This window comes from Clupea harengus, chromosome 9, assembly GCF_900700415.2.
Source record: "Clupea harengus chromosome 9, Ch_v2.0.2, whole genome shotgun sequence".
Classification (NCBI taxonomy): domain Eukaryota; kingdom Metazoa; phylum Chordata; class Actinopteri; order Clupeiformes; family Clupeidae; genus Clupea; species Clupea harengus.
In genome coordinates, this window is record NC_045160.1 from 16800110 (window position 1) to 16826007 (window position 25898).

At 41.8% G+C, this 25898-nt stretch overlaps 2 protein-coding genes across 18 annotated transcripts in view; one reads left to right on the forward strand and one right to left on the reverse strand.

Moving 5' to 3' along the window:
* Positions 1–923: 923 nt before the first annotated feature.
* Positions 924–18774, reverse strand: rasgrp4 (RAS guanyl releasing protein 4). 3 transcript variants are annotated; one of them, XM_012824018.3, is made up of 17 exons: positions 16507–18619; positions 12128–12300; positions 11348–11453; positions 11106–11168; positions 10772–10903; positions 10474–10615; positions 10165–10338; positions 9222–9338; positions 8366–8641; positions 8122–8202; positions 7647–7751; positions 7425–7534; positions 7097–7247; positions 2441–2477; positions 2179–2313; positions 1771–1976; positions 924–1551 (listed from the first exon to the last, which is right to left on the reverse strand). In XM_012824018.3, the coding sequence occupies exons 1-17, from the start codon at positions 16527–16529 to the stop codon at positions 1441–1443; spliced, it is 2142 nt and encodes a 713-aa protein (XP_012679472.1). In that variant the 5' UTR covers positions 16530–18619; the 3' UTR covers positions 924–1440. The 3 variants fall into 3 exon arrangements, 2 of the variants coding, with proteins under 2 accessions (XP_012679472.1, XP_031429549.1); XM_031573689.2 differs by lacking the exon at positions 16507–18619 and adding an exon at positions 16145–16492; XR_006152584.1 differs by lacking the exon at positions 924–1551 and having other exon boundaries at positions 1797–1976; positions 7035–7247; positions 16507–18774.
* A 304-nt stretch (positions 18775–19078) lies between these two features.
* ryr1b (ryanodine receptor 1b (skeletal)) overlaps positions 19079–25898 on the forward strand; it is a 71931-nt gene continuing 65111 nt past the window's right edge. For 12 of the 15 annotated variants that reach the window (XM_031573679.2, XM_031573683.2, XM_031573676.2 and 9 more), the window contains exon 1: positions 20808–21136. In XM_031573679.2, the coding sequence (XP_031429539.1) occupies positions 21089–21136 (48 nt within the window). In that variant the 5' untranslated portion in view covers positions 20808–21088. Of the gene's footprint in view, positions 19243–20804; positions 21137–25898 lie in introns of those variants that run through there. The other 3 variants (XM_031573673.1, XM_031573674.1, XM_031573686.2) reach the window with 3 other exon arrangements.

Here is a 25898-nt window from a genome sequence, read left to right on the forward strand (position 1 = left end):
AGAAAGTTGAAAAAGACTACAGGAGGCGAGGAGAACACCATTGGGCCCCGGTGATGGGATCCTGTGAACGCCGGGGCGTCGAAGGAGAGACCACAGACACGAACCAATTAAAAGGAAAAGCGAAGCTTCAGTGAGTACAAATCTTCCTGGGGGAGTCTACACTGGGTGTAGTGGGTACAAGTTTGTCTTCTGGCAGTGGGGCTTTACTCAGAATCCCCAGCATCTTTTGCCACTCTTTCATTTCGTCTTCTGTCATTTTGTTTCCATTCTCTTGCTTTCTTTTTCACTTGAACTCTTCTCCCTGGATCCTTGCCATATGGTCCCACTTTGCCAACTTAATGCTTCCGAAAGTGGGTGACCTTCATCTGCAACTCTGATAAGGCTAGACTGCTCATACAGGCGCTCTGACAACAAGCTGATCCGCTTCTGTGGATATGGTAACCTCCAGCACTATGACATAGGAGGTCCAATTGGAAAAATCCGGCAGAATCACAAATGATTGCTTTTAATAGCACTTTGCATTGTTTGTTTCAACCATTTAGTTTTTTCTCCAGCATCCCACTATTTCAACACCGTACACTTATGCAGTCTGTTTTTCCACACATTGCCTACTTCTGTTTCATTAATGGTTGTAATGACAATAGATTTTGATAAAACAATTTGTGAAAGACCTATTTTAGTCCAGGTAAACAAATGTAATTTATGTGACTTAACAGTCTACCTGCACTTTAGACAAAAAGTCATTCAGTCTTCATTAACTATAAAGCGCTGAATGATGTAATCTCTGCTATAGAAGACATAGTATGTGATAGCAGGATGCATGCTCTTGTTTGAATAGCTTGTTTATTTCATCTCTGTCATTGCGTCTGGAATATGCTAGTTACTAGCAGCTAGTAGATGCATTCAAATCAAGGTATCAAATCAAGCGTTTTTATGTATTTATTTTTAAATGTTGCTTGGTTTCATGAATCACAGCATCAAAGATGTCCATCATTCAAAAGTGCCTCATGTACAGCATGATTTGTCATGTCAAAACTCTAGTGTGCATCTTGTTGTATATTTGTGTTGTTGATTTGAATTTGTAGTATATACAATTTGTATACCAATTGAGTATGATACCCAAGTATGATACACAAGCCATCCTTTTGTAAGACATGCTTCAGTCATGCAGATCAAGGGGTTGACTTCAATTTCAAAATGGACATTTAATGCATTTTAGTTTGGAGATCATCCAAACTTTCCTGGTCACTTGTGATTTTTAGGCACCGAGGTTAATAAATACCCTTAAAAGGGAGTTATATACAGTGGCAAAAAAAAGGTGGACTGAGACTCTAAGTGTTGAAAATGTACTCAGTGTACAGAAAAGGCCTTGCTTGTGAATTTGGCCCTGACTTAGAGGTGGCTGAGTTTGTTACTCGTGAGCTCACTAATCAGGGCAAGTCAGTCAGGTTCTCTGCTTTTGTCCCTCTGAAGTCTTAGCTCTGCCATCTGCTCCCGTAGCGAGGACTCTGGCAGTGATGACCCCAGTGCGTTGCCCCGCCATGAAGAGCTCTAAGAGAACAGGTAATTCAAAAAGCCTTTAACTTTCCAACATACCTGGATTATTTGCACTCTTTCAAAACAAAAAAATGCTCAACATTACAACTATCATTTCACTTAAAAGTGAAAACCATTTCTGACACAAAATAATCAATGTGTGATCAGTCAATCGGTGTGATCAATAATGAGTGAAAAAAAGAAAAACTCCTAAACTATTCCTCAGATATTTACCTTTCCTATAGAAGAAGGTGGGGAGTGTTTGCCCATGTGGTTCTTTTTCCGCTCCTCTACAGGAGTCCAGATCCCAGGGTCAGTCTGAGTGCACTGATGCGAAAGGGCTGAGTAGTCCAAGTGGCTCTGGCTCTCTAGAACATTTAGGCCCTTGCTGTTCTCTGAGCCATTTCCTTGGGGGAAAACAAAAGCCTCGTCTTCTGAACCTATTCAAGTTGGGATGACAAATGACGTATAGCGCCTGTAATAAATCACTGCAATGTTCTTGACTGAAGATGACATGGAATTTTAGTAATGGCATGCTACCAGACAAGTAAGGTCACTAAAGCCACTTTTACTTTAAAACAGTCTCGAAGCTGCATGTTGCTGTACTCAAGACTCAACATTGTCACTGGATGATAGACTCACTCCAACTGTGGCCCTTGGTTCTTATGTTGGGGCCAGGTGTGGATGGACAAGAGCCTCCTGATGACCGCTGGAACTTCTTCTGGCACTCCATGCTCACTTGGGCCTTGCATTGCTTGTGACAGTTAACTCCACAGTCTGAGAGTGGTGGGTGAAAGGTGTGAGTGATTGAAAATTGTATTAATGGTCCTAACCGTTTGAAGAGGACACTGTTTTATCGCATACCATACGACTGTTCAAAAGATTTGACATTTTGATGTTTTACCTTTGCAGTGATAACCTTGCTTGATGACTCCCCAAAGCTGAAAGGATGAAAGAAAGTGTTGGAAATGTGTGTGTAGGTAAGGCAAGTTATACAGCACAATTCAAATGTATTCAATGTATAGTAATTAAAAGTGCTTTACAAATGTGAGATTAAAAAAGTACAGTATACTTAAAACATGGAAGCTTAAAGCACAAAAATAAAAATAAAATATGAAAAATAAAAAATAGGGTGCATTTGATGAGTTAACAAAAAGCATCTAATAACAGTTGGGTCTTAATTCTAAATTTGAAACTGGCTACAGTTGGAGCACCTTTGATGTCATCAAGAAGTAATCTGAGAGGTCTAGCAAATGAGTACTGCTGAAACATATCTGAGAGGTATTTTGGTCCTGTCACATGAAGTGATTTATAAACAAGTAGTAGTGCTTTAAAGTCCATTCTGTGACTGACTAGAAGCCTGTGTAAAGACCAGTGTTGGGGGGGTAACGAGTTACAAAGTAATGTGTTACTGTAATTATATTACTTTCCTCCAGAACAAAGGAAAGTTAAACTAAGTTAAAATTTCAGTTATCACATTACAGTTACTGGATTATTAAATGTAATGTTCTACATTACACACGCCTTTTCAAAATAATGTATTTAAATGTGATAGGTGAAAATTCACCCTAGTTACCTCAGGACTCCGGAGCTGCATATAAGTATATTTATTAGACAAACAACAATTGCAATCGGGCTCACTCCCAGCAAAAGGCTGAAAGTGAAGCAATGACAAACACATCGCACAAGGTTTATATAGACAGAAGTTGAGTTTTCAGCAGGAAAAACCACGTGGTGGATTTCTGACGTCCGAGGCAAGGACGGAAGTTTTGCACAAGGTTGGAAGAAGCACAGTTCGTCCCTTCTTATCACTTCTGGTCTAAACATGCTCTTGTACATATGCAGACTAAGTGGCACCTAATAATTCTAAGTTACACACACGCAGAAACACAGAAAAGCCATGTTCCTGCTTACATAAGTACATGATTTATATAAGGTAATTAATAATACAAGGCACTTGATTATTATATTCTTAAGTCATTAACAGTGTTTGGAAGTTATCTCCAGCGAATTGCACACAAGTTTTGTTTAGATTTTTCTACTGATGATGTTAGAGAAGAAAGACTGTTTTGCTTCAATACTTCAGTATTGTAGTGGATCTGAAGTTTGTATATGTGTCATTTTCTTTCAGTCTTCCTACTCTCTCTTTTAAGGAGTTTAACAGTTGGATTTGGTTTCCATGGTGCTTTCTGTTTGTCAGTGACTGTCTAAGCTTTACTGGAGCAATGTCATTCATAATATTTACCATTTTTCGAATTGAAATTATTCAGCAAATCATCTACAGTGTCTGACGGTTGCCTTGAGGTCCTTGAAAGTGCCTACTCAAAGAGAGCAATCTTGTGATCATTTTTTACAGTCATAGATCTGTTCTGACTGTGTGGGGACACATCAAAGAACACACAAATGATCAGACAAGGCCTTGGTGCTTGTAGAGATATTGAGACCTTGGTCCAGGGCCAGGCTATGACCAGACAATGAGTTGTGCATGCTGCGTTGGGCTGAGGTGTTAAGTAGTGAATTTAGTTCCTTAGCATAACTGTTTTTCTGCATAATCTACATGCAAGTTGAAATCCCCTGCTATAATAAGACAATCAAAATCTGTACAAATTACCAACAACAGTTCACTTAGCTTGTCAAAAAAAATCTTTAGCAGTGTGTTTTGGAGGCCAAAATATGAGGAGAGCCCTTAATGAGAGCAAAGGGGTATTCAAATGATATTAAGGCACCAAATGATGATTGTTTGCAGTTAGATTCTCTGAACAGTGTGGCTATTCCCTCTCCTCTTTTGTCTGTTCTGGTAGCACTCATGTAAGTGAAGTTTGAGTGTGCAAATAATATAATTAATTAAAAATGACTTGTTTACAAAGGATCTAATGGGCTTTACAGTAACAGAGTGTAACAGACTCATGATGATATGTAACATATGTTCTCTGAAAAATGCTAATTTCTTCTCTTTCTGAGTTAGCGAGCATATAAGGTCCTGACTTGAACTGAGAGTTTTTATATACAGACGCCTCTGCGAGATTTAGTGCTTTCTGCACTTCTCCATGGCAACTCTCACCTTTAATATTCCACATTCCATGCCACATAAAGTTTACGCATCTCTAGTGTCCTCTGAGTGCATGAATGCAAATAGCCTGTATGGACCTGTATGCAAATAATGATGGAGATATGGATTGACCCATCCATTTCACCAAATATAGAAAGGACATTGATATATCATTGGGAGTGGAAAAGTGTGGGCTCTTCGACAGAGGGGGATATACTACCTGAAAGACACATTATAAACAGCTAAGTGATGGTATGTCAGCAGGGGAAAGTGGAACATCTCCATGTGGTAAAGAAAACTGCTGATGGAAGCCATCTAATTGCTGAAATGTTGGCAAACATTCATCATGGGATAAAAACATTCCCCTGATATGATTTATTCTTTAAACTGCACCACATGAAAGTAAATGACCAGGGGCCAAATGTATCAATCTTGCTGTAGGACCACATGTACATCTAATCCCATGATTTATGTACAGAGGTTTTTATGAGGTTTTTCATAATCAAACACAACATACACCCATTCTCTTCTTAAATCTAAATGTGGGTCAAATCAGCGTAAATTCATGTGCACGGGAATATAAACGTCTACTCCCACAATTATCCTTGTATAGGTCGAGGCACACCTTAAATTGGTGTACATTTGTACATTTTCCAAGTAAACCTCTCAACAGGTGTGTCTATCGATGAACTTGACATTGCCTTGTTGCACATCCTGCATGTTTGCTAGGGGAATCAGCTGCCATGCGGGTCAAGTCTGTACAACGTTAAATTAGGACTTATAACATGCTAAATAAGGCAAAGCATAAATAAATATACTGACAACGTATTCTTACTGACGCACTTCTCCATTTGACAAATCGCACTGTACACTGCTTTAACAAAGAATTAATTAATCCTCCAGGCCGTTGTACTACAACGTTTGAAAGTGTCATGGTAGAGTTAATTATCAAATTATTTGGGTATTGATTTGAAAGAAGTTTCTTCCGATTATCAAACTGATCATCTTCTCTTGGTGCCTGTATTTCAAATATGACTAGTCAATTACACAGATTATATTGTGAAAACCTGACATTGCTGCAAAACACATTTACATGGAATTGGCTTGATAGCTGTGTCGACAGTTAAGTTACGGCAGTAATAGGCTACACAAACAACAGTATGTGCACGAGAATTCCTGACTGCAGTGATACACGGACCATTTAGCCTACTTGCTTCACTGTTCCTCTTGGCGCGCCAATCTGCAAATTACCAATATTATGTGTACAGCACCTAGAGACCATACACAGAGGTACACATGCTTTTCATAAGTACCTTTTTATGTGTAGAAAAGCGCTCAGCACGATTTTAGTACGTAAGCACCGTTGATACATGTGGCCCCAAGTCTGTCAATGATGCCTTGTGGGGAAGAGTTGGAGCCCCATGCTTGACCTCATCACTCAACACACTTATAAATAGGATAGATGAACAAGATTCTCTCCACCCCAAGAATCACGCTTCACTTCAAGAGGAGCATGTTCAGTCCTGACTGGGGTTGGAAGCTAACCACAAGCAGCGGATGAACTGCTATGACCTGAGATGATGGCTTCTTCCTTACGATCTGAGTTAAAACCCACCCCTGGTCAGAAGCCTTGGAAAACTAACCCAGATGTTCAGTGGCCCATACAGCATAGAAGCCCTCAGGTGTTAACTAGACTGCTAAGAGTGGATAGTGCAGGGGATAGTGGTGTCTTTCATGTGGTTAACCTGCAGCTCTATTAACAGGTTAGACAGCAGCTCAATCTGCTAAGACCTGGCTCATATGGTCTGTATGATCTTCTAGGTAACTTCCCTTTGGATCCTCTACCACTCTACAACAAGCTAAGAAGGCAATGCAACCTCTTGTTTGAGATAGACCACACAGGGTTACACCACATTCTAGACCACAGTAGGCCTCTTGTCAGCCTCGAGTTGCCTTGAAGTTATGTCTTGGGAGACATGGTTTACAAAGTTCCCTGGGACATTTTGAGGGATATTTAGGCTATGTATTATCTTAACTTGACAAAGGAAACAAGCCTATATATATATATATATATACCTGCTATATATATATAAAACATTTGTATCCAAGGGCCAATCAGATATTTTGTTTCTAGATAAGATAAATATCCATTCATGCCAAAGCTCATTAGATGAGAAAACAGCACTGCTGAATGGCTTTGTCGTTGACCAAGACATACAAATATCGTATCTTTGTCATCCGTAACAAATGTTTTGAAAGTCTAAATAAACAGTCAAAATGTAAGAGTAAGAATATCAGTATGCTAGTATTAATTCCAAGGACTGTCAAGTTAAGCACAAATCCCGATATGCAGGTATGTGCTGATGTAAGAAGACCATTTTTTTGGTAAGATCTCTTTCTTTGCACAAAAATAATATTGAATTAGCACAAATTAGTAAATAAGACCCACTGAGTATAGAACTTCAACAGCAGCAGACCCCACAGAGTCCACTGACACACACGAATACCCACAAAGCCTCCACAGGTGTCGCAGAAGGTAGGCCTCTTGTAGGTCGTCTCATGGAAGTTGTGCAGGTTCTGGATGCTGTAGCCCAGCTTCGCACACACCGACATTCCTCTCATGAAATAGGATATGATCTCCTGTCGACTGATTTCTCCTTCCCTACGAGAGGAAGACAGAGTGTTGGTCTCTGCGCTGCATATACTGAGTCCTTTCCCATCTCATTTCTTGTCATCTGTCCCATTGTAAACATAGTCTCCAGTAACATTATTCAGTGTCATTGAGTGTAGATTAGGTAAAGTTTATGATCATGAATTCATTAAAGTTGTTTTCTATCACCTGTCAGACGCATGCATGCAGAAGGTGAATGGGAAATTTCCAGCGATTTTGTTGAAGTCCTCCCGGGAGATGTAGCCATCCATGTTCAAGTCGTAATTCTTCATGATGGACTGCAGGGGGACGACAGGGTATTATGTCTCGTCTGCTGTCTGTGGTATAGGAAGTGAAAGCAGGCTGACAGGAACTGTGCAGCAGTGTCTAATAGTCGTGTGCATCACTTACATCCACCATCTGCTTGACGTGTTTAGAGATTCTGTCTGGGTCCAGCCTGGGGGGAGTACCTGAGCCCCACTCTGCGACTGCAGGAGGCTTCACTGGAGTAGCAGGCTATCAGGAGAAAAAAGGGTCAACACAGGCACAGTGACGAAGGGAAGACATTATGACCCAGTGAAGGGCCTGTTGAGGGAATGGACAAGTGGGTCACATGACATATGAAACCAAACCGAAAAGGAATTCACCAGTTACGGCACACGTAGCGTAACGCCTACACTACGAGATCAATGAGATAACGTATACATATTTTGCTGCTGCTGTTCCTGTTGAAGTTCACTTTGAAGACTGTTTGTATCGAGAACAGAAGACTGAGGTAGCTGACAAGAGCAGGACATTGTCCTGATGAAAAGATAAAAGGGAACCGTGAAACAGAACCTTATGCGGTTGCTTGTCAGCGAATAAAAGGTGTGTAGAAGTCACTGACCTGAATCTTGGGGTTTTTGGGCTCCTTCGCATAGGAGAGTTCATATATCTCATCTTCCGTGTAATACAGGTCCAGGGACAACTGTGAAAGGACATAGACTTTTTGTTACACAACTCTGTAGTCATTTGCCATTTGATGCCAAACATGAGGCTTTAGATGGTTCCAAGCTCTTGTACTTGCCAGATCTAAACACACATTATGATAGAAAGTGTTAATCAATCTTCACCGTACATCCACAACTTACTGTTAGTAGGGGTAGAAGGTCCTTGTTGGGGATGAAAGGAATCTTCCACTCATGGATTGCCAGTAACTCACTGATATTGTCGTACAGATGCTGTAGTTTGCCCAGATTGATCTTATCATCCTCTAGGTAGTCTGGCAGTGCCTCGTTCACTGAAATCAAGTCCTTCAGGTGCACTCCCAAGATGGGCACCTTGAACCCTGTGCACTCGCTGTACACGCGACGATAGTTGCTATAGTTACTGCTGGATGACAGGAGCTCAGTCATTTCACTCAGAGCCTGTAGTTGGCAGAGGCGGAGGTAACATGACAAAGAGGATAAAAGCAATATAATATGGCAAATAATTTTTTTTTCATCCAGTGTTTTTTTATCATGGACATTGATGAAATTACCTGATTACCTAAGCAACCTGTCTTTGTTGGTTCAGCCCACTTCGCTCCACTAACAATTTAGTGTCTGAATGTGTCTGATGGATTAGCATATCTCCCTCTCTCTGTGCCCCTGACCGTCCTACTGCTGCTACAGACAGTCAATAGGGTCATATTTTGTTTAGGTTTCCTACATTTATCCCTCTTCAGTATTCTTCTGGATAATGAAATATTGCAACAATTTTGATTGTGATATACAGCAGTATACAAAATATATAAAAATAGATTCAATACACTTTATGTGGGCACACACTAAAGAGAATCAGTGGAAGCTTTTGAAAAAAAAGCATTGTGTTGAGATGATTTTGTTATGTTTATCTTGCGTAACAGGGCTATTGGGGTCATCTTGTTCAAGTAGTTTTGTGCATTACATAAATGTGAGTTTGTGGTTTCATTTATTTTCACTACGCAGCATTGCCCACATTGCTTACCTTGGTCACATCTGAGGAGAGCAGGCTGGCAGTGTCTTTAAGGCGAGATATGGAGCTGTGACAGAGGCCCCCTATTACAGCCATTAGAGTGTTGAAATTCTGAAGAGAGCGCAGCTTCTGCTCAAAGAGTGAGAGATAGAAAGAGATATAAGAGCAGCATATAGTGTGTATAGAGAGATGATCCACAATCCAATAGAATTGATTGAATAGATTATTGTACGTTTTAAAAAAAAAATTTCCCCATCACCTTTTTCCAAATGCATGCATATATACATATGTGTGCTGTTTTCCAATTAATTTGAAATGTTTAACATAATTAAGGCATCTACCACGGTTTTGTTATTATTTCTATTAGTGTATATGTAATGGTTCAAATATCTGGGGGCATCAGTACACCTGACCTGGAGCTTAGTTGAATTCAAGTTCACTTAAACTTACAACTAACCCAACGGGCTGCACACCATGATCTAACTACCGACCAGCTTACCTACTCGCTAGCCCCCTCAAAAGCATCTCCCTCTGTCTCACCCCTGCTTCAAAATAAAAATCCCTTCACACTTCACGTGCTACACTGACAGTCAATTTTGATAGCCTTTATGGTTTTATTGGAAATCTGTATTTCACAGGAGAGAATTTGTGTTCAAAGTTAACAAAAGATGCTATTTAACAATAGTATTTAAATATACTTGCTTTGTGTTGATTCTACATTAATTCTGTGATTTTACATATAAATATCCATCATTAGAAGCTTGAGAAGAAAAAAGCGATTAATTGCCATTAATCAGTTAATTTTTTTAATCGATTTACAGCACAAATATATACAGTATGTGAATGGGAAGTCTGTGCATTTGTGTTCATAAGTGAGAGTTGTTACAGTTGTCTATTTCTTGCAAGCTTTGCATGATAGTGTTTCTGTATGTATATGTGTGTGCACTGAAGTCACCTGAGCCACATGTATGAACTTTGTGAAGACTTGGGATCTCTGCTGTGCTGTGTGTCTGTTCAGGATCATAAGCTGCACCCACTGAGAGACGCCGTTACACAGCATTACTGAGCGCTCCAGAGCAGGGTTGTCCCGCACGGAGCCATGCACCACATAACTGCGATAGTCCAGAAACTATGACATAGACAAGACACACACATCCACCACACAGAACATAAAGCGGTTACCGTCAGAGCAGATGTTACCCATAACTGTCATCCAATTTCTCATAATCACTATCTGATATTTCAAGAAAAGTGGAAGGCTTACTGAGACGTTACAGAAGTTCCTGAACTCCAGTTCAGTAAGGAGTTTGGCCATGTCATCTGGCTCCATGTGGTCAAAGAGCAGTGAGACTTTTCTCTTTTTCACAGAGGGAGATGGCACCTGGGGTGTGTTTGCTGGAGAGTTACTGTGTTAAATGTAAAAGGTAAGAATACAATAGACCATAGTAGAACATGTATGTGTTAAATGTAAAAGGTAAGATTACAATAGACCATAGTAGAACAGTGCAACATACTCCACAGTGGTATTCATCTCTCAGCCACTCACTGTTTCAGTTACTCACAGGTAAGACGTGTCAATGACTTGGCAAGGTGGGTCCTTCCCCTCTGCCCTCAGCGGCTCCCAGAGGTCTCCCATCTGCTCCCTCAGCTGTGGGTCTTCTGCAAAAACCACTGGGAACTTACTGATCCACTGCCTGAGGAAAGGGGGAAGTAAGGACAGGACAGGACAGGACAGGCAGAGTTGAGACAAGATAAGATAAGAGGTGAGGAGATTGAAGATAATGCCAATCACTTACGCATGCCTAATGTCATGATATTGAGGCTAAATTTCAGCATTACACCAGATTTGTACACACACACACAAACACACACACACACACACACACTCGCACGCACCTGATGAAATGGTAGACCTGTGTCCGTCTCAGTCCTTTCTTCTCCAGAGGGCAGTCTTTATAGGTGAACAGCCGTCAAGGAACATTAAAGTGTCATGGAAACACAAGCTAGTCCATTCCTTTAGCAATTATTACATGTGCTGGTCAAAACAAGGCAGCTTTGTTTCTGTTCGAGCAGGATTAAGTGACATGTGATGGAGTGTATGCATCAGTAACAGTTCATTGTGGAGCAGTGTAGGATATAGAGAAAGGAGTTTATGGGCAAAGGTCCTCGAAGGTACCACCCAGCTGTGCATCATCAGCGTCATATGGACAAATTGGGTCGCTCTGCACAGTTTCCCCTCTGCATCTGCACACACACACACACACACACGTATCCAAAACAACATACAGTACAGGGAAGTCATGCATTTTTCCTCAGTGTGTGTTGTCTGGGAACTGAACACAGAATCTTTGCATTTGCTGGGATGTGCAACAATGATCACATGCAAAAACTGAACAAAGAGAACCGAGCTGTTGTCGTTTAGGGGTCTTGTGGTTGTGTTGTTGTATGTGTGGCCAAGAGAGAGAGAGAGAGAGAGAGAGTAAGATGTGTTCTATTACTCCATTGGCTCCACTGGTTTACACAGTGGTGGGAATGTTTTTGTCTCACCATGCTAATGAGACAAGGCCTGATTGTGTGTTTGGCTGCATTCTATACTGCTCCTTTTTCTCATTACCCAGGCTTCTGTCTCCCACTCTCCCACTCTGTTATCTCACTCATTTTCGCTCTCATATTGGTCACATCAATCACTTACATAATGTGCCTTCTAAAGTGAGAATTTGGGCAAACAGGGAGAACAGGGCATCAGGGGGCCTACAAGAGGGTCTAATACACCCCCTTTTTCTCTGTCTGCCTCTCTCTCTCACACACTCACACACGCGCGTGCACACACACACGCGCAGACACACACACACACACACACACACACACACACACACACACACACACACACACACACACACACAGTCCAACTCCCTCACCGAAACAGTGGAGGCAGTGCTGGATGACCTCATCCAGGCTTGCGGCCCGGATGAAGGAGTTGGGGATGGGAGACTGCAGGGCCTGCCGTATCTCCTGAGGGCTTGGGCAAGTCATCCTCCTCTGTACGGGGCGCCTGGTCTTCTTCCCCGCCACGCTCTCCTGACGGGACTTCCTGAAACGTGGAGAGGGGGGATACTACTGTTGCCACACTATTGCATCCCATCCCACATCTGACACAGAGTATTGAGCGAGATAGAGAGAGTCTAGCATAGCTGCAATCAGTTTCCTCTGCTACATCATCTCAGATGAAAGCTAAACGTAAAAAAGCCTGTGGATAGGTGGAAAGTTACAGAATGATCTCGCTAGACAGATTGTGAAATGACCAAACACATAGAAAAGGAATGCCATGGAAACATGTGCATTGTGTGTTTCTGTGTACATGTGTGTGGATTGATGTTTATTAGGCTAACAAGTGTCATTTCAGATGGACCTGACCAAGGGTTGCATGGGACTGTTGTCTGGAAAGTAAACGCAATTTGTGATAGTTACCATTTGTGCAAAGTTTGATGTGTGTTTTGGCAAGATTTGTCTGCACTTGTCTCTTTGTTTCTGTAAATGTACCAGCATGTCCCTATTTGTTGATGCTTAAGCGTGTGCTTTATTTTCATCTTTTACGTGCCACTGCAATGTTTTCTGTGTGTCCTTGTGTTCCCTGACCTCTGTGTGACTGTGGACACAGCAGAAAGGTCGTTAATGTTTACTACAGGTGCCCTCTCAATGTCACCAGAACACATTTAGCCCCAAACACCCACATAGATATTTAAGGTTCATTACCTCTCACTTTAGTTTAATTTCAATGGTCTTTTGACAGGCTAGATTTACACTGCCAAAGCAAATCTTTCTCTCTCTCTCTTACATACTCATACACCCTCTCTCTTTTTACCTCTTCATTTTCCTGTACTCACATTCAGTGATACTCTGAAATATTTCCGCCCAATATCGTGACATGTGATGGCACGTAGCCAGAAGTATGGAGCCATGGGGAGTAGTTATCGTAAGTGTAAATACAGCATTGTGGTCTGTCTTCATGGCTGAAGTGAAGACATCACAGTAACAGGAAGTGTGAGTGTTCTGAGAAGTGGTGACGAGTTCTTAGAATGACCATCCAGCTCCTTCCTCTCTCCCTGCTCACCATTGACATACACTAAATCTTCGTTTTCAATTCTCACTTCCCAAATCACCAATACACCTCTCTCTCTCTCTCTCTCTCGCTCTCTCTCCCTCCCTCTGTCTCTCTCTCTCTCTCTCACCCTCACACACACATGCGTGCGCACACGCAGGCACAGACATGTGTGCGTGCACACATTCACAGTGAGACGGAGAGAGATTCTTCCTCTTCCTTGATGTAGCACATTTGAAAGCACAATGTTTATGTGCTGATGGTCGGAATAGCCAGAGGTCTCACAATAAAATGTATTCATGAGTTAAGAAGGTACAATTTTGTTAGGATCGTGATTCTTGAATATATATTTATATTTATATTTTGCAGTACATTGAGATTTTAAAAGATTCTTGTTCAAACATTACAAGTGATAATAAAGTAATTTGACATCAATAAGATATTGACATTGCTGTGGGCTTGTTACCCTCGTAGGTGCAATGTATGGTAACATTTCAATCATTTCAATTTGTGGCCTTTGATTTCTGGATTAGTCTGCCACTACCACACTATGCATCAACTCAGCTGTGACTAGGTTTACAGTCTGTTTGCAGACTATTACCTATAAACCTATATATGAAGTTATTTTTAGCCTGCCATGCAGCATGCAATGGGAAGTGGTTTAGATGATGATAAAGTGGAGGTACTTTGAGTTGATTTAACTACAAAGAAATAGTTGCTAGAAGTTAAAAAGGACCAGATGGCTCGTCGGTTTTATCTTTGAAGGAAAACAGCAAAGAAAGATATATGTACATATGTGTAAAAGAATGTTATGGATCATCTCCCTGCTGGGTTGGGTTAGTTTAAATAAGCCTTCATTGTCTGCCCTGAGCTCAGTATATGTTACCTGTGCTAAAAATGGATCTTTCAGTATAGTTTAGATCCATTTGTAACACCCCTAGCCCAACTGGAGTCCAGGAGTCCTTACAGACCACAAGTAACGCAGCTCTGAGGATGTCATGTAGTATGTATATACTGTGCCCTCTTTTTAAAACAGGCTCTCAACTTTGACAGATATACCGGTAGATGGTAAACACAGACCCTGCTAAACACACCTTCATGCAAATGCCCTGCATCCTCTGCATTTGCATGCACCTAGTCATAACAACACCAGCATCTAAAACACCAGCTAGCTCCCCCATCTCTCTCTCTCTCTCTCTCTCTCTCTCTCACACACACACACACACACACACACACACACACACACATACAGAGTATTCTGTTACAATCCAATGCAAATGAAATGTGTTTGATCACCATGTTATGCTCACATTTTTATTTTGCATAACCAGACATTAATCTCTTCTTGAATTCTGGATTTCAGTGCAGTGTAGTAGACTGTGAACGAGAACTAACATGTTCAGAGCTGTTTCACTCTCTCTCTCTCTCTCTCTCTCTCTCTCTGAAATGTTTGCCATTGATACACTGCTCAGCCTGTCATTCGCTTCCTCAGCATTTTGTCCCTCTCTCATCTCCTCAGACATCTTTGCTTTCCCCCTTACCATTACCCAATTCTTCTCTTTCACAGAACAATAACTTCTCCTTTCTCTTCGGAAATTCCCCTCTGCTTCCCCTCCTTTCCTCACCATATTACCTGGTATTTTACCCACAGTTCCTGGCTAGATGAGCTACACCTCCCACCACACATTGACACACACGCACACACGCACACACACCCTCTGTCATCATCACTCACACATGAAGCCGTTAGGGAACATACAAATTCCTGTGTTTTCTATGGTTCATTGATTCATTTATGCCTAAATCATTTGAGGACAATGGTTTGGATAGCACTGCCTTATTTAAACCAAGTACGGTATGCATGACATTCATATAACGAACTGTACTCCATGTATTATTTCTGCTTGCTCTAGGGGGTTCAGGCTTGGACTCTGAAGCACCTTGAGCAACCTTCAACGGTCATTGGCACTCTATAAATAAATCAAATCAAATTAAGACGATATTTCTCCCCTTTATTGTTTGTCTGCCAAAGTATTTTGCCTGAATGAGTTGTAGTAAGCCACCTGTGAATTTAAGTCATTGTAATATATGTATGTTTATATACGTATATATAAATGTGTGTGTAAGTATATGTACATGCGCTTAATGTGTCTCTGGTCAGCCTGAATTGCTTAGATTCCCCTTTTTATGAAGACTCTGGACCACCTTAAATGGCTTGTCATCCTAGACTACCTTAACACCCACACAAGTTCTCATTTCCAAGCAATCTGATAAGATCTCTGTAATACAACTTCATGCAGGTTCAAAATAAAAAAATAAATCATTCAGTTTCATCTTCAAGTGTTCAATTCAAGTTGAATTTTTGAAAGTGTCAAATGAGACATCATTATGCTGAACACCTGCCCAACATGCTGCCTGTATCTACCCAATACTGCAGTATGGGATGCTCTGCCCCCACAGGTTTTTCTGTGTAGATATATCATCCTGCTGTTTCAGCAGCATCATAAACACACACACACACACACACACACACACACACACACACACACACACACACTATTAAATCTATTAAAACTTACAAAATAGACATTCTCTCTCACCCTTTCAAATGGAAGGTTTGAGGAAGGAACAGAGCCAAGCCACCATAACACAGACAAACACAAGGATGGGTGTGAGTACTGTAAATATAGACTGTTTTACTACACATAGCCACAGGATAATGTTGGATAAATAGGTCGGGTGGATTATTCTCTTCAAATTAAGAATTCGCCTATTCCAGTACTGTCAAATGATATGAGGGGTGAAGTGTAGTATAAGATAATTATTGTCTACTTACAAGAATGATGCATAAAGTTATGTCCCACTCTCAATCAATAAAGACAGATGACTTTTTGTTATGGTTAATACCTCTACTTAGCTCTGGTGACCTTTGGAGAATGGAAACCAAAACACCAAAAATTCTAAAGAAACTGAACAGGAACTGCAGCCTTCACAAAAATAACCACAAAACATCTAGCTGCAGCCAACTGCACGTCACAACTTTTCTCTGCTAACACGTATTCTAACACTACCTCCAACAGCTATGGCAACTGTAAATACACACATTCAGTATGAATCCCCAAAATGTAGACATCAATATAGATTGCAAGGGGTCAAACAGAAACACAGCCATTCAAACACCCCTCTCCTCTCTCTTACCTCTTGGCCTCCTTGCGGATCATGGTGAGACTCCACTCTTCTCAGCAGTGTTTGAGTAGTGATCCCTCTGGAGCATCTGTTGAAGTCTCTATGGCTCCATGGGGGAATCCCTCTCTCTCTCTGGCTGTATGTCTGTTTCCCCCGTTTCTGACACTCTCTCTCTCTTTCTGTGAACCCAGGACAGACAACACACCGCAAGCCTAACCCTACGAGCGGCAAGCTGTGCAAAATTGAGCCACTTCAAAACTGAAAGCTCTAAACCAACAGCTGTCAGTCGATCAAAGCCCTCTGCACCTCAGTTTTCTTGACTGCTTGTCAAATGTGCAAAAAAATGTCCGAGGGAAAAAATCCTCCACACAAACAGTTTCTCTAAAGTTTTAGGATACGGAGGAAATGGTGACAGACAAGCCATGAAAAAGAAAGTTGTGAAAATAATCAAAGCAGTTAGTTAGAATAAGTAAATAGCATATTAAATAGAGGAGCTGGCTGAGAGAGATAAGGGGAACTGTCATCAGACTGTGCAAAATCTCCTGGTTGAAATGGAGAGGGAGGGTGCAAATGAGTGTATGCATGTGTGTGCGTGCGTGTGCGTGAGAGAAAGAGAGAGAGAGAGAGAGTTCTAGAGAAAGAGCAAAGAGAGAGAAAGAGAGAAGGGGAGGACTGGCATGACACATTAGAGAAAGACCAAAATGGTGGCACGTGGTTGCCTATTCAAACAGAAACTACGGTGTGCTTACAAACTTTGTCTTACCTCTGTCAAATAATTCTGAGCTAAACTGCATTTTTACCTTGTCCATCTTCATTGTAAACCACCTCTCCTATTTCTCACATCCATCTCAAAGGGCCTCACTTTTCTTTCATTCCACCTTTCCCTCTCTTTCTATCTCCCCCTTTTCTCTTCTCCTTTCTCTCCCTCTGTGTGGATAGCCGTTGGTGTACAGTGGGAGCAGTGTGTGCGGGGCTGAATCCCTGAGCGTGCAGCTGGAGGCACTGACTGAAAGGCTGCCTTGTTCCCCATAGGGCTGCGGAGGATGGTCGGCTGATAGGATAGACTAATGCCTCTGTGATGTGGGTGGGGGGATTATGGTGGGAACCTGTGGGCGTTTGTGAGGGTGAAGTTTTGTTCACACACAGGTGGGACGCCTCAGTCAGGAGGGCTCGGGAGGGGTGTTTGTCAGTTACACGCAGGGAGTGAATGTGTCAACTGTTGCCTTTCAGGATGAGCCAGAATATAGAAGCAGTGAGTGAACACAGTGTTGGATTTAGTCACCGTCAAACTGAATAGTAGACAGAGTGAGCTACTGATTGAACTTAGCCTAAACTAAACAGGTAATCATGTCAGTAATACTAGTAGCCTCAAAATGCATGAATCTCGTTCTATTTAATAATCAAAATGTCCGGTTGCCCCAAATGCAATTTAAATCCATTAACCATTGTTAACATAACTTTAAAGACCCATTTATATATGCATTCAAATACAATTACTTGACATCTGACAGAAAATGGCCCCTGCCAATGGCATCTGATGATGTATGTACCACAGGAAATGCGATGAGGTCCCTGTAAAACCTAATACTTTCTGCTTGCTATTAATGTGTCTAAATTTGTGTGTATGAACGCAAAAGGGTGCTTTCTTGCTCATGCCTCTGTGGGTTGGTCTTTTACTCAGGTCCTCTTTTATTTTCCACTGCTTGCTCTTTGTAAACTTACGATAACGTTATGCAATAGTCTCTCCATCCAGTTGCTCAAGACAGGAAGAGGTAACCTCTCAACAAGGAACTAATCCATTACCTCTGGATTGACACAATCCTCTGGATTGAGGCCATCATGTTCAGTCTCTTGCTCCTGACCTAATTGACAAACACTGTTTCAGCTGATTGGATCAACAACACATTTTGGTGGTTTTTGGCCCCCATGCAATTAGAACACAGGAAGAAGCCTATGGTGGTTGAAAATGCTCACGACAGCTAATTGAGAAGCTCTAGCACATGCTCCGAAACGCTGACTGATAGTTTGACCTCACAAGCAGTTGAGATTACACACGCCCAGGGAGGTGTCTGATGTGGTTAGAGGCTCAGCACACCACACAGTCTTTCTGCTCTACAAGCTCTCTGGGAAAAAAAGGGGTTTAAAAAGCACTCTGTCTTCACAGTTTTATATGAGACACAATCATTAAATTATGTTTTACTAAGTCTGTAGGGAGTTATTGCTACTTTGGAGCCTGCTTAAGCAAATACATTTCTTCTCTGTGTGACGGCCTGTATTTTGTCTGCCTTTTTCTTTCGCATGGCAAACCTTATCTCTTTGCCCATCACAGTGCTATGTTATGTCAAATGATGTTTTAAAATATAGGTAGTCTTACAGTAGAACTGCCTTGTAGAGCGTAGAGTAAAGACACTTGCTGTTGTCTGTTTAAAAAATGAAGTTACTGAAGGTTCCCCCTCATGTTTTTAGTCCTCGACCTGTAGACACTACCATCTAGTGGTAAAAGAGGAAAACACAATTGTGTCTCTAAGAAATAATAATAAAGAGACTTCATTTCCCAGGATCCATCTGTGATTTTGGCTCTGCTGTTGTCATTGAGGAAGTGTCTGAGCATGCCCGTTGAAGTTGGTGCTGAAGACGCTGAGAAATCCTCCAAAAGCCCAGGGACATTCCTGCCAGATGGGGTTGCTATGGAGGACAAGTGACAGAGAAGGCAAAGTCAAGGATGGCACTTAGATGGAGATTGTGCAGGTGAGTGTGTGACGTATGTCTGTGTGAGTGAGTGCATGGTACTGCCTACTTTTGGATGTCGTGCCCGAGTGTCTGTCTGATTCTGAGGGGTGTGTCTTTCATGCAGACGCTGACCTCGCTCTGTTTGTGTGTGGGGTTGTGAATGTTTCAGCATTTCTGGGTTTCTGTTTTATGCTGGCTGTTGAGAGAAAATAAAGCCTTTCTGCTCCTCTGAATGTCTTTGTAGTACATGTTAGAATCACATGTATAATTACACAAGAGAGAGTGGGGTACAGGGTTTCGGGGGAAATGATTGACAAGGGCAGCAGCAGGAGTTGTAATTTCAGTCCACATGCACATGCAGAGAACATAACCTTTGTGCAGTCATAATGTAAACAGACCTCTCTCATGAAGCCTTTTAATATAGTAATATACAGTAATTCCTGTTTCATCAAGCTATTTTGATGTAGTTAAAGAAATAAGGCATTATTTCACACTCACTGCTATATGAACATGTATACTAGCCAAATCATTTTTTTTAGGGTATCTCCAATTTACAGTGGAAAATGGATGAGCATGTTACCTTTCCAACTGAATTTGGTAGACGGCATATCTAAAATGTTGAATATACTGTATGCCCAGTTTGACATCCTTTCTTTTAAAACTATATGGAGGCAAAATGATGATGATATTATGATTGTATATTCATTTTCATTGTTTTTCATAGTACGTAGCTATAATGTTGATGAATGTGTTTCCAGAGACAAGAAATGTTCATCTATGGCTCAGCGTATTTCTCGATGGTTGAAACCAGGATGTTGTTCTGAGAGAGGAATGACAGAGCAAGAGATCAGATTATTAGTGAAATCTGAAATCTAATACAATGCAAACCAGCACAGTGCAAAGAGAAGACCAATGCAATAAAAAAGAAAACAACAAAAGACTAATACTTACACATTTTAATACAGCTGACAATTTCAATAGATAAAATACCTCAAACTAACTATTTATAAAAAGTCTAGTGGTAGTGGTTTAAGACACTGTCCCTTTATGTGACAGCAGGCCAGGCTATGTGTAGCAAGGAGTGGGCAGACTTCCTCCTTTCCCTTAAGTCAATGGAGGTTCTCCTCACTACTACTACCAGACCCTACCTACCTAGGATTTAAACTAAAGCCTTTGTATTTGGTGCACTGCATGAACCTTTATCTCCACTGCTCCTTGGTCTCAGTGGGAGCGCAGTCTGTCCTCCTCCGTGCACAGTAAGCGCTGTCTGTGCCAGCCCACCTGCATGACCAGGCTGTGTTCTCTGAATCTGTACCTTCTTCCTGTTTCCCTCGCTCTGTCTGTCTCACACACACACTTTCCTTTAATAGCCTCTTAGATGGAGGGAGGAGTGAACTGAGAGAAGGGGTGGCCCACTTTCAAATATAGGTGTGTGGTGGGTGAGACATACATATGGAACAAGCAACTGTATTGGCCCCTCCCTCTCTCCTCAAATTGGCATGGGAAGTGTGTGTGTGTGTGTGTGTGTGTGTGTGTGTGTGTGTGTGTGTGTGAGAGTGTGCATGCATGTGTGTGTGAGGGAGAGAGAGAAAGAGAGAGAGAGAGAGAGAGAGAGAGAGGAGGGAGCCGTGCAGTGGCATCCTTTTCTGCCTATCACTCTCTCACTCGACACGGTGAGAGCCACAGGACTCATGCTGTCCTCCAGCACACCCACACACAGACAGTGAGAGAAAGAAGATAGAAACAGGGAGAGAGAGAGAGAGAGAGTGAAACAGAGAGACTGAATAGAAAGTCGCCAAATAAAAACGGAAGGATTTCTTATTCTGATTTCTCCTGAGGAGCTGCAAATAACCCTCGGAGAAGGATGGCAGAAGGAGAGGGAGGAGAGGAGGAGATCCTGTTCCTGAGGACGGTAAGTTTTTGTTGGGTCACTCTCTCTTGAGTTTGGCCAAACCTCTCTCTCTCTCTCTCTCTCTCTGTCTGTCTCTCTGTCTCTCTCGCTCTCTCTCTCTCTCTCTCTCTCTCTCTCTCTGTCTGCTGAAACAGGGCTGAATCTGACTTACACCATTATGTCTGTATGAGATTGTGTGGCTTTGCTTATTATTGTGTTTAACGTGTGTGAATGTACTAGTTTAGTGTATGTATATTAGTATTAAGCAGACTGAATATATCTTGGCTGCGGGTTCCCTGAAAGCTCACTTTTTTGTCTCTGTTTCCATCAAATGGACCATTCTGATGTCTAAGTTTGCTCTCGTTTTTGTTAAACATTCTACAATTAAATGACTCATATGCTAAGAAACAACTGTACCTTGTATGATTAGAGTGGACTAAGCAGGTTTGGTGACCTTCCTAAATGTTGTACCTCATTTGAAGCTCCGGCTTGTGAGGCGGGGGGAGGGGGGGGGGGGGAAGAAGCAGGACAAGACAGGCAGCAGCCAGTGCATCTGTTAGCATCGTTATCTATTAATACCCCGGGAAAGGAGAGGAGAGGAGAACCTGTCAGAAAAAGAGGGAGACAGTCTAAGAGAGGGGACAGCTGTCCTCCTTCTGCTGTGTGTGTACTACGCACAACATGCCACATACACTAAGAAAAGCTATGATATTAAGATGCAGTAATTAGCAAAGAGCCTTATGAAGAGTTTTGGGAGAGTGTAAATAGATAAGTATGTTTCTGGGGACTCATGCCAATAGGGACAAAGCAAGAACAGCACAGCATATTGTGCAACATTTGGCAAGGAACCTCTCATTAACACTGAGATATAAACTAAATTTGCTATTGCTAATTTGCTAACATTTAGTTTTTTCGAAAATGTAGAGATTGGCACTGATAAACAACTGCAAATGATCAAACAAACATGAAAAATTTGCAAGGCACTACACAGAAATAATCATACACTGCAGCAAAAAAAGCACGATGAGGCATGACATGCACCAACAGACAAAAGACAAGAAGGGGTTCACATACTCACCTTTCTTTAGCCTGTTGTCTGCTGTCATGATCTGTCTGGAAGTTGAGTTATCCTCTGGGCTGATAATAATGTTACCACCTGGTACATTTAAGTCTGCAATATGTATGCTGTTTGACTGACAATGGTAGTGTGGTTTTAAATAGGAGTTTATGATGGACAGTTATTAAAACAGAGGAGCACACTTGTCTTTGTTGCTACGGATGCATTGTAAACAACCTTTTTTTTTGGCAGATAATAAACAGAGAGTTGGTCAGTGGGGGTTGTTTGGCATGAAAGACAATGCAAGCATACTGTGTCCAACGTTGGCAAAATGGCCCCATAGCTCACTGATTGTCTCTTTGATGCGGTTGAGACATGCTAAGTTATTCAGACGACATTAAAGTGATGGCGGAATGTCAGAACAACTGTGTAACTTGAGTGTGTTTCAGGTTGTGTGTGATAGACCAAATCCAAAGTGATGATAACTTTAGGGATGATGTCAGTACTCACCCGTAGTATCTCCTAAGAGGATATCTGTATATACTTTAAGGCAATGGGTTTAACAATAGCAATAGAAGAAGCTATGGCAAAGACGTAGGTGGCTAGCTATTCATCTATTAAGTTAGCCAGCGTCTGCAACAGTATCTAACATGGCTAGGTAGCTAAAGAAAGTTAGCTATCTTATTTACTAAACTACGGTTGTGTGGGATGTGGACTTTCCATGACAGTTCCTTAAAGAAATTGTGTAATGTGTTTGTGATTGCAAGTTGCAAGTCATCATCACAGACCGTCATGTGTTGCGATGAACACTTTCTTGTTGGGACCAGAAAAGTTGTGTAGTCTGAATGGCCCATAGCCATAGGTGACACCTTCAACATATGTTTGTGTTCCCCCACCCAAGAATTGTATTAACACAGGGAGGAAGGAGGGAGACATTTAATAAAGCAACATTAGCAACACTTAATTTCCTTTTTTGCCATGTTTGATTAGTTCAATGTCATTCCATTTGCGATTGCACGTATGGAATGCAACCTGTTAAGATTTTCAGAATTTAGATATCTAGAATTTAGAGTTTGTGTGTTTCCCATGCCTATGAGCATTTGATTTAGTGGTCAAAAGTAGGTTAGTGCTATTTCTTGGCTGGTATTAATATTGATAACATGACCTTACAAAATTTAGAACAACCGTCTATACCTTTCCGTTGGCTGTAAGGAAACCTCTAAACCGCAACTAAGCTGTATGTACGACTGGCATACGTTATTCTACAAAATCCATTGCGATACTCTCTGCCTGCAAAGGGGTTCTAAGGCCTGCCTTCCACTTTTCTGCAGTTGGTAGACGGTTAAAGGGCATCTGTGTCATTGTTTCCTGATGCGAGAGCAAGCTGTGTGAATCGCTGGAGTGTTTTAGTGTGTTCAGGGGGATGTTCAGGTTGCAGGCTATGGCAGCACTTTCTTTTTATAGTCAGGCTACTTTTAAGTGCCTAAGACACAGGAGGTAGAGAGAGGAGTCTCTGCCCTACTTCGCCTATCAGAATCCATCGGGAAAACTGTGTCTCCGTGCACTGGTGTTCATGAAGATACATGCGCTTACTGTGATGAGCAACTGCACACAACTGTAGGTAAACATTCCCACATCCACAATGATGTGTAGGGAGGTGGGTGGTAGTGGGGGTTGATTTTAAAATGCGCATCTTGGTCATCTAGCCCTAGTCATATAATGTATGTCACAGTATTCCATTGCATCACTGTTGTTCTCTCTCTCTGACTTTGATTTATTGTCTTCCTCTTTGCCTCCTGCCTGAATACTACCCCTGCTCTCTACATAAACTCCCCAACTAAAGCACACCGTTCCTTACTCGTAACGTATGAGTGAACACTGCTTTCTTGTATTAATGAAGAATAAGCAGAATCTGGGAAAGAGGACTTGGTTTTGAAACGTTAATGCACCTTGTCTAGTCCCCCCACATGTTTGAGAGATCTACAGGGCTTTAGGTATGTGTTAAGACCTGAGATGAACACACTCACACCCTAGAGAGAGAGAGAGGGGGGGGGCAGACAGACAGAGCACCTGTTCTGTTTGAGTTCAAGTTGAGGGGATACAGTCACCACCTGTGCTTTCACAAAGAACAGGTGCTAGTTGCGCAGGGCCACCAAGGCATTCGGTGTTGTGCCTGTGCCAGTCCCACGTGAAGCAGTAGTTCTTCGAGAGGAGAAATCATTAGTGGCTGGTCGTGTACCACTGGTCGAAGAGCTATGAAAGAGGGCCTACAAGTGATAAAAGGAGCATGTTTAAAAAAAAACACCATCTAAAGATGTAGTATTGGATACATATTTTCAGTGTATTATTATTTATAGCATGTTGATGGGATGGGAAGTCCCCCACTGTAACACATGGGGCCCTGATTTCATTGATGGGCAACTGTCAACACGTACAGCAATGAGCAACAAGTCTGCCAAGCATGAACCAATGCTAATTTAATACCATGAGCAAGATCCCAAGCGCAAACATCGGTGGGTCAGCAGCACAGTGCTCCGACACGCCCCACGATGGCTTTAGTTCACACGCGATTTTGTGCTCGTGTCTTTGTTCGTTGCTGGCAATGACATTAGGGCCATTTACAGTTTCTCCAGTTTTACTACGGTGCCCTTTCTTTAATTGCTTATCTTTAGAGTAGAATTCACTAAGTTCTGGGCCTTGTGACCCATTGCACATGCCAATGGATGGTATGGTGGGAAATGGAACCATGCTTTGCTTTGTACCACCTTGTCCTGTCACGTAAATACATCATTAAAAGTTATGTTCCATGTTTTCCTCTGTCATTTTTAAGCAGCCCATGGCTTGGGTATGAAGTCATAGACATGGATTATGGTCTAAATAAAAATAAGACCACTGAAATATATCTTAAAGCAACATTTGGAAAGGGTATTCTGGTGTATGACTGGACAAACACTGTGGGTGTGTGTGTGTGTGTGTGTGTGTGTGCCGGGGGGTGGGGGGGGGGGGTCGTTTAATGTCACGAAGCTGTAGTATAGTACGAGTAGTACAGTATAGAGTTTGTCAGGCTGGTGTTTTGATGGTCTTGTGGGCCAGTGATTGAGTGGAGGGATCGGTCCGTGATCTGTGACACGCTGGAGTCTCTCCTCTGGCTCACTGCAGGAGAAACTTCCCAGTATTTGCTGGTCAGCAGCGGAGGGGAATGTGAGAGTGACAGGTGCAGCCACCCAAAATAGCAGAGGAGGAGTGGGGGTTTGCCCAGGAGGCAAGAAACTGAGGAAGAGAGAGAAGAGACTGAGACAATGATTAGAACTGTCTATGTTCTTTTCTGAAGGACATACCAGTGCAATCACTAAAATATAATTTAGCAGCCAAAAGAACACCCACTCTGTGCAAACTCATCATTAGCATGTGCAGTGTTGGGCAACATTACCTCCGCTAATGCTGATCTCATTTGTGTTAGCCACTTTAGTATACAAAAAGAGAGAATTAGAATTCTGTAATGATATAAATTACATGTTTAATTCAACATGTAAAATATGTAACAATTGTAATAAAACCTATAGTAAAATACAACTGAAGTAGGGTACCCATCCTTTCATTTAAGCAACTGTCAGCTATTTCAGAATGTTAAAGGAAAACTTTGGGATTTTTTAACCTGGGCCCTATTTTAGATATTTTGGGTCCAAAATTTAAGTCCAGTTTAGAATGCTAAAACCAGCAACCACA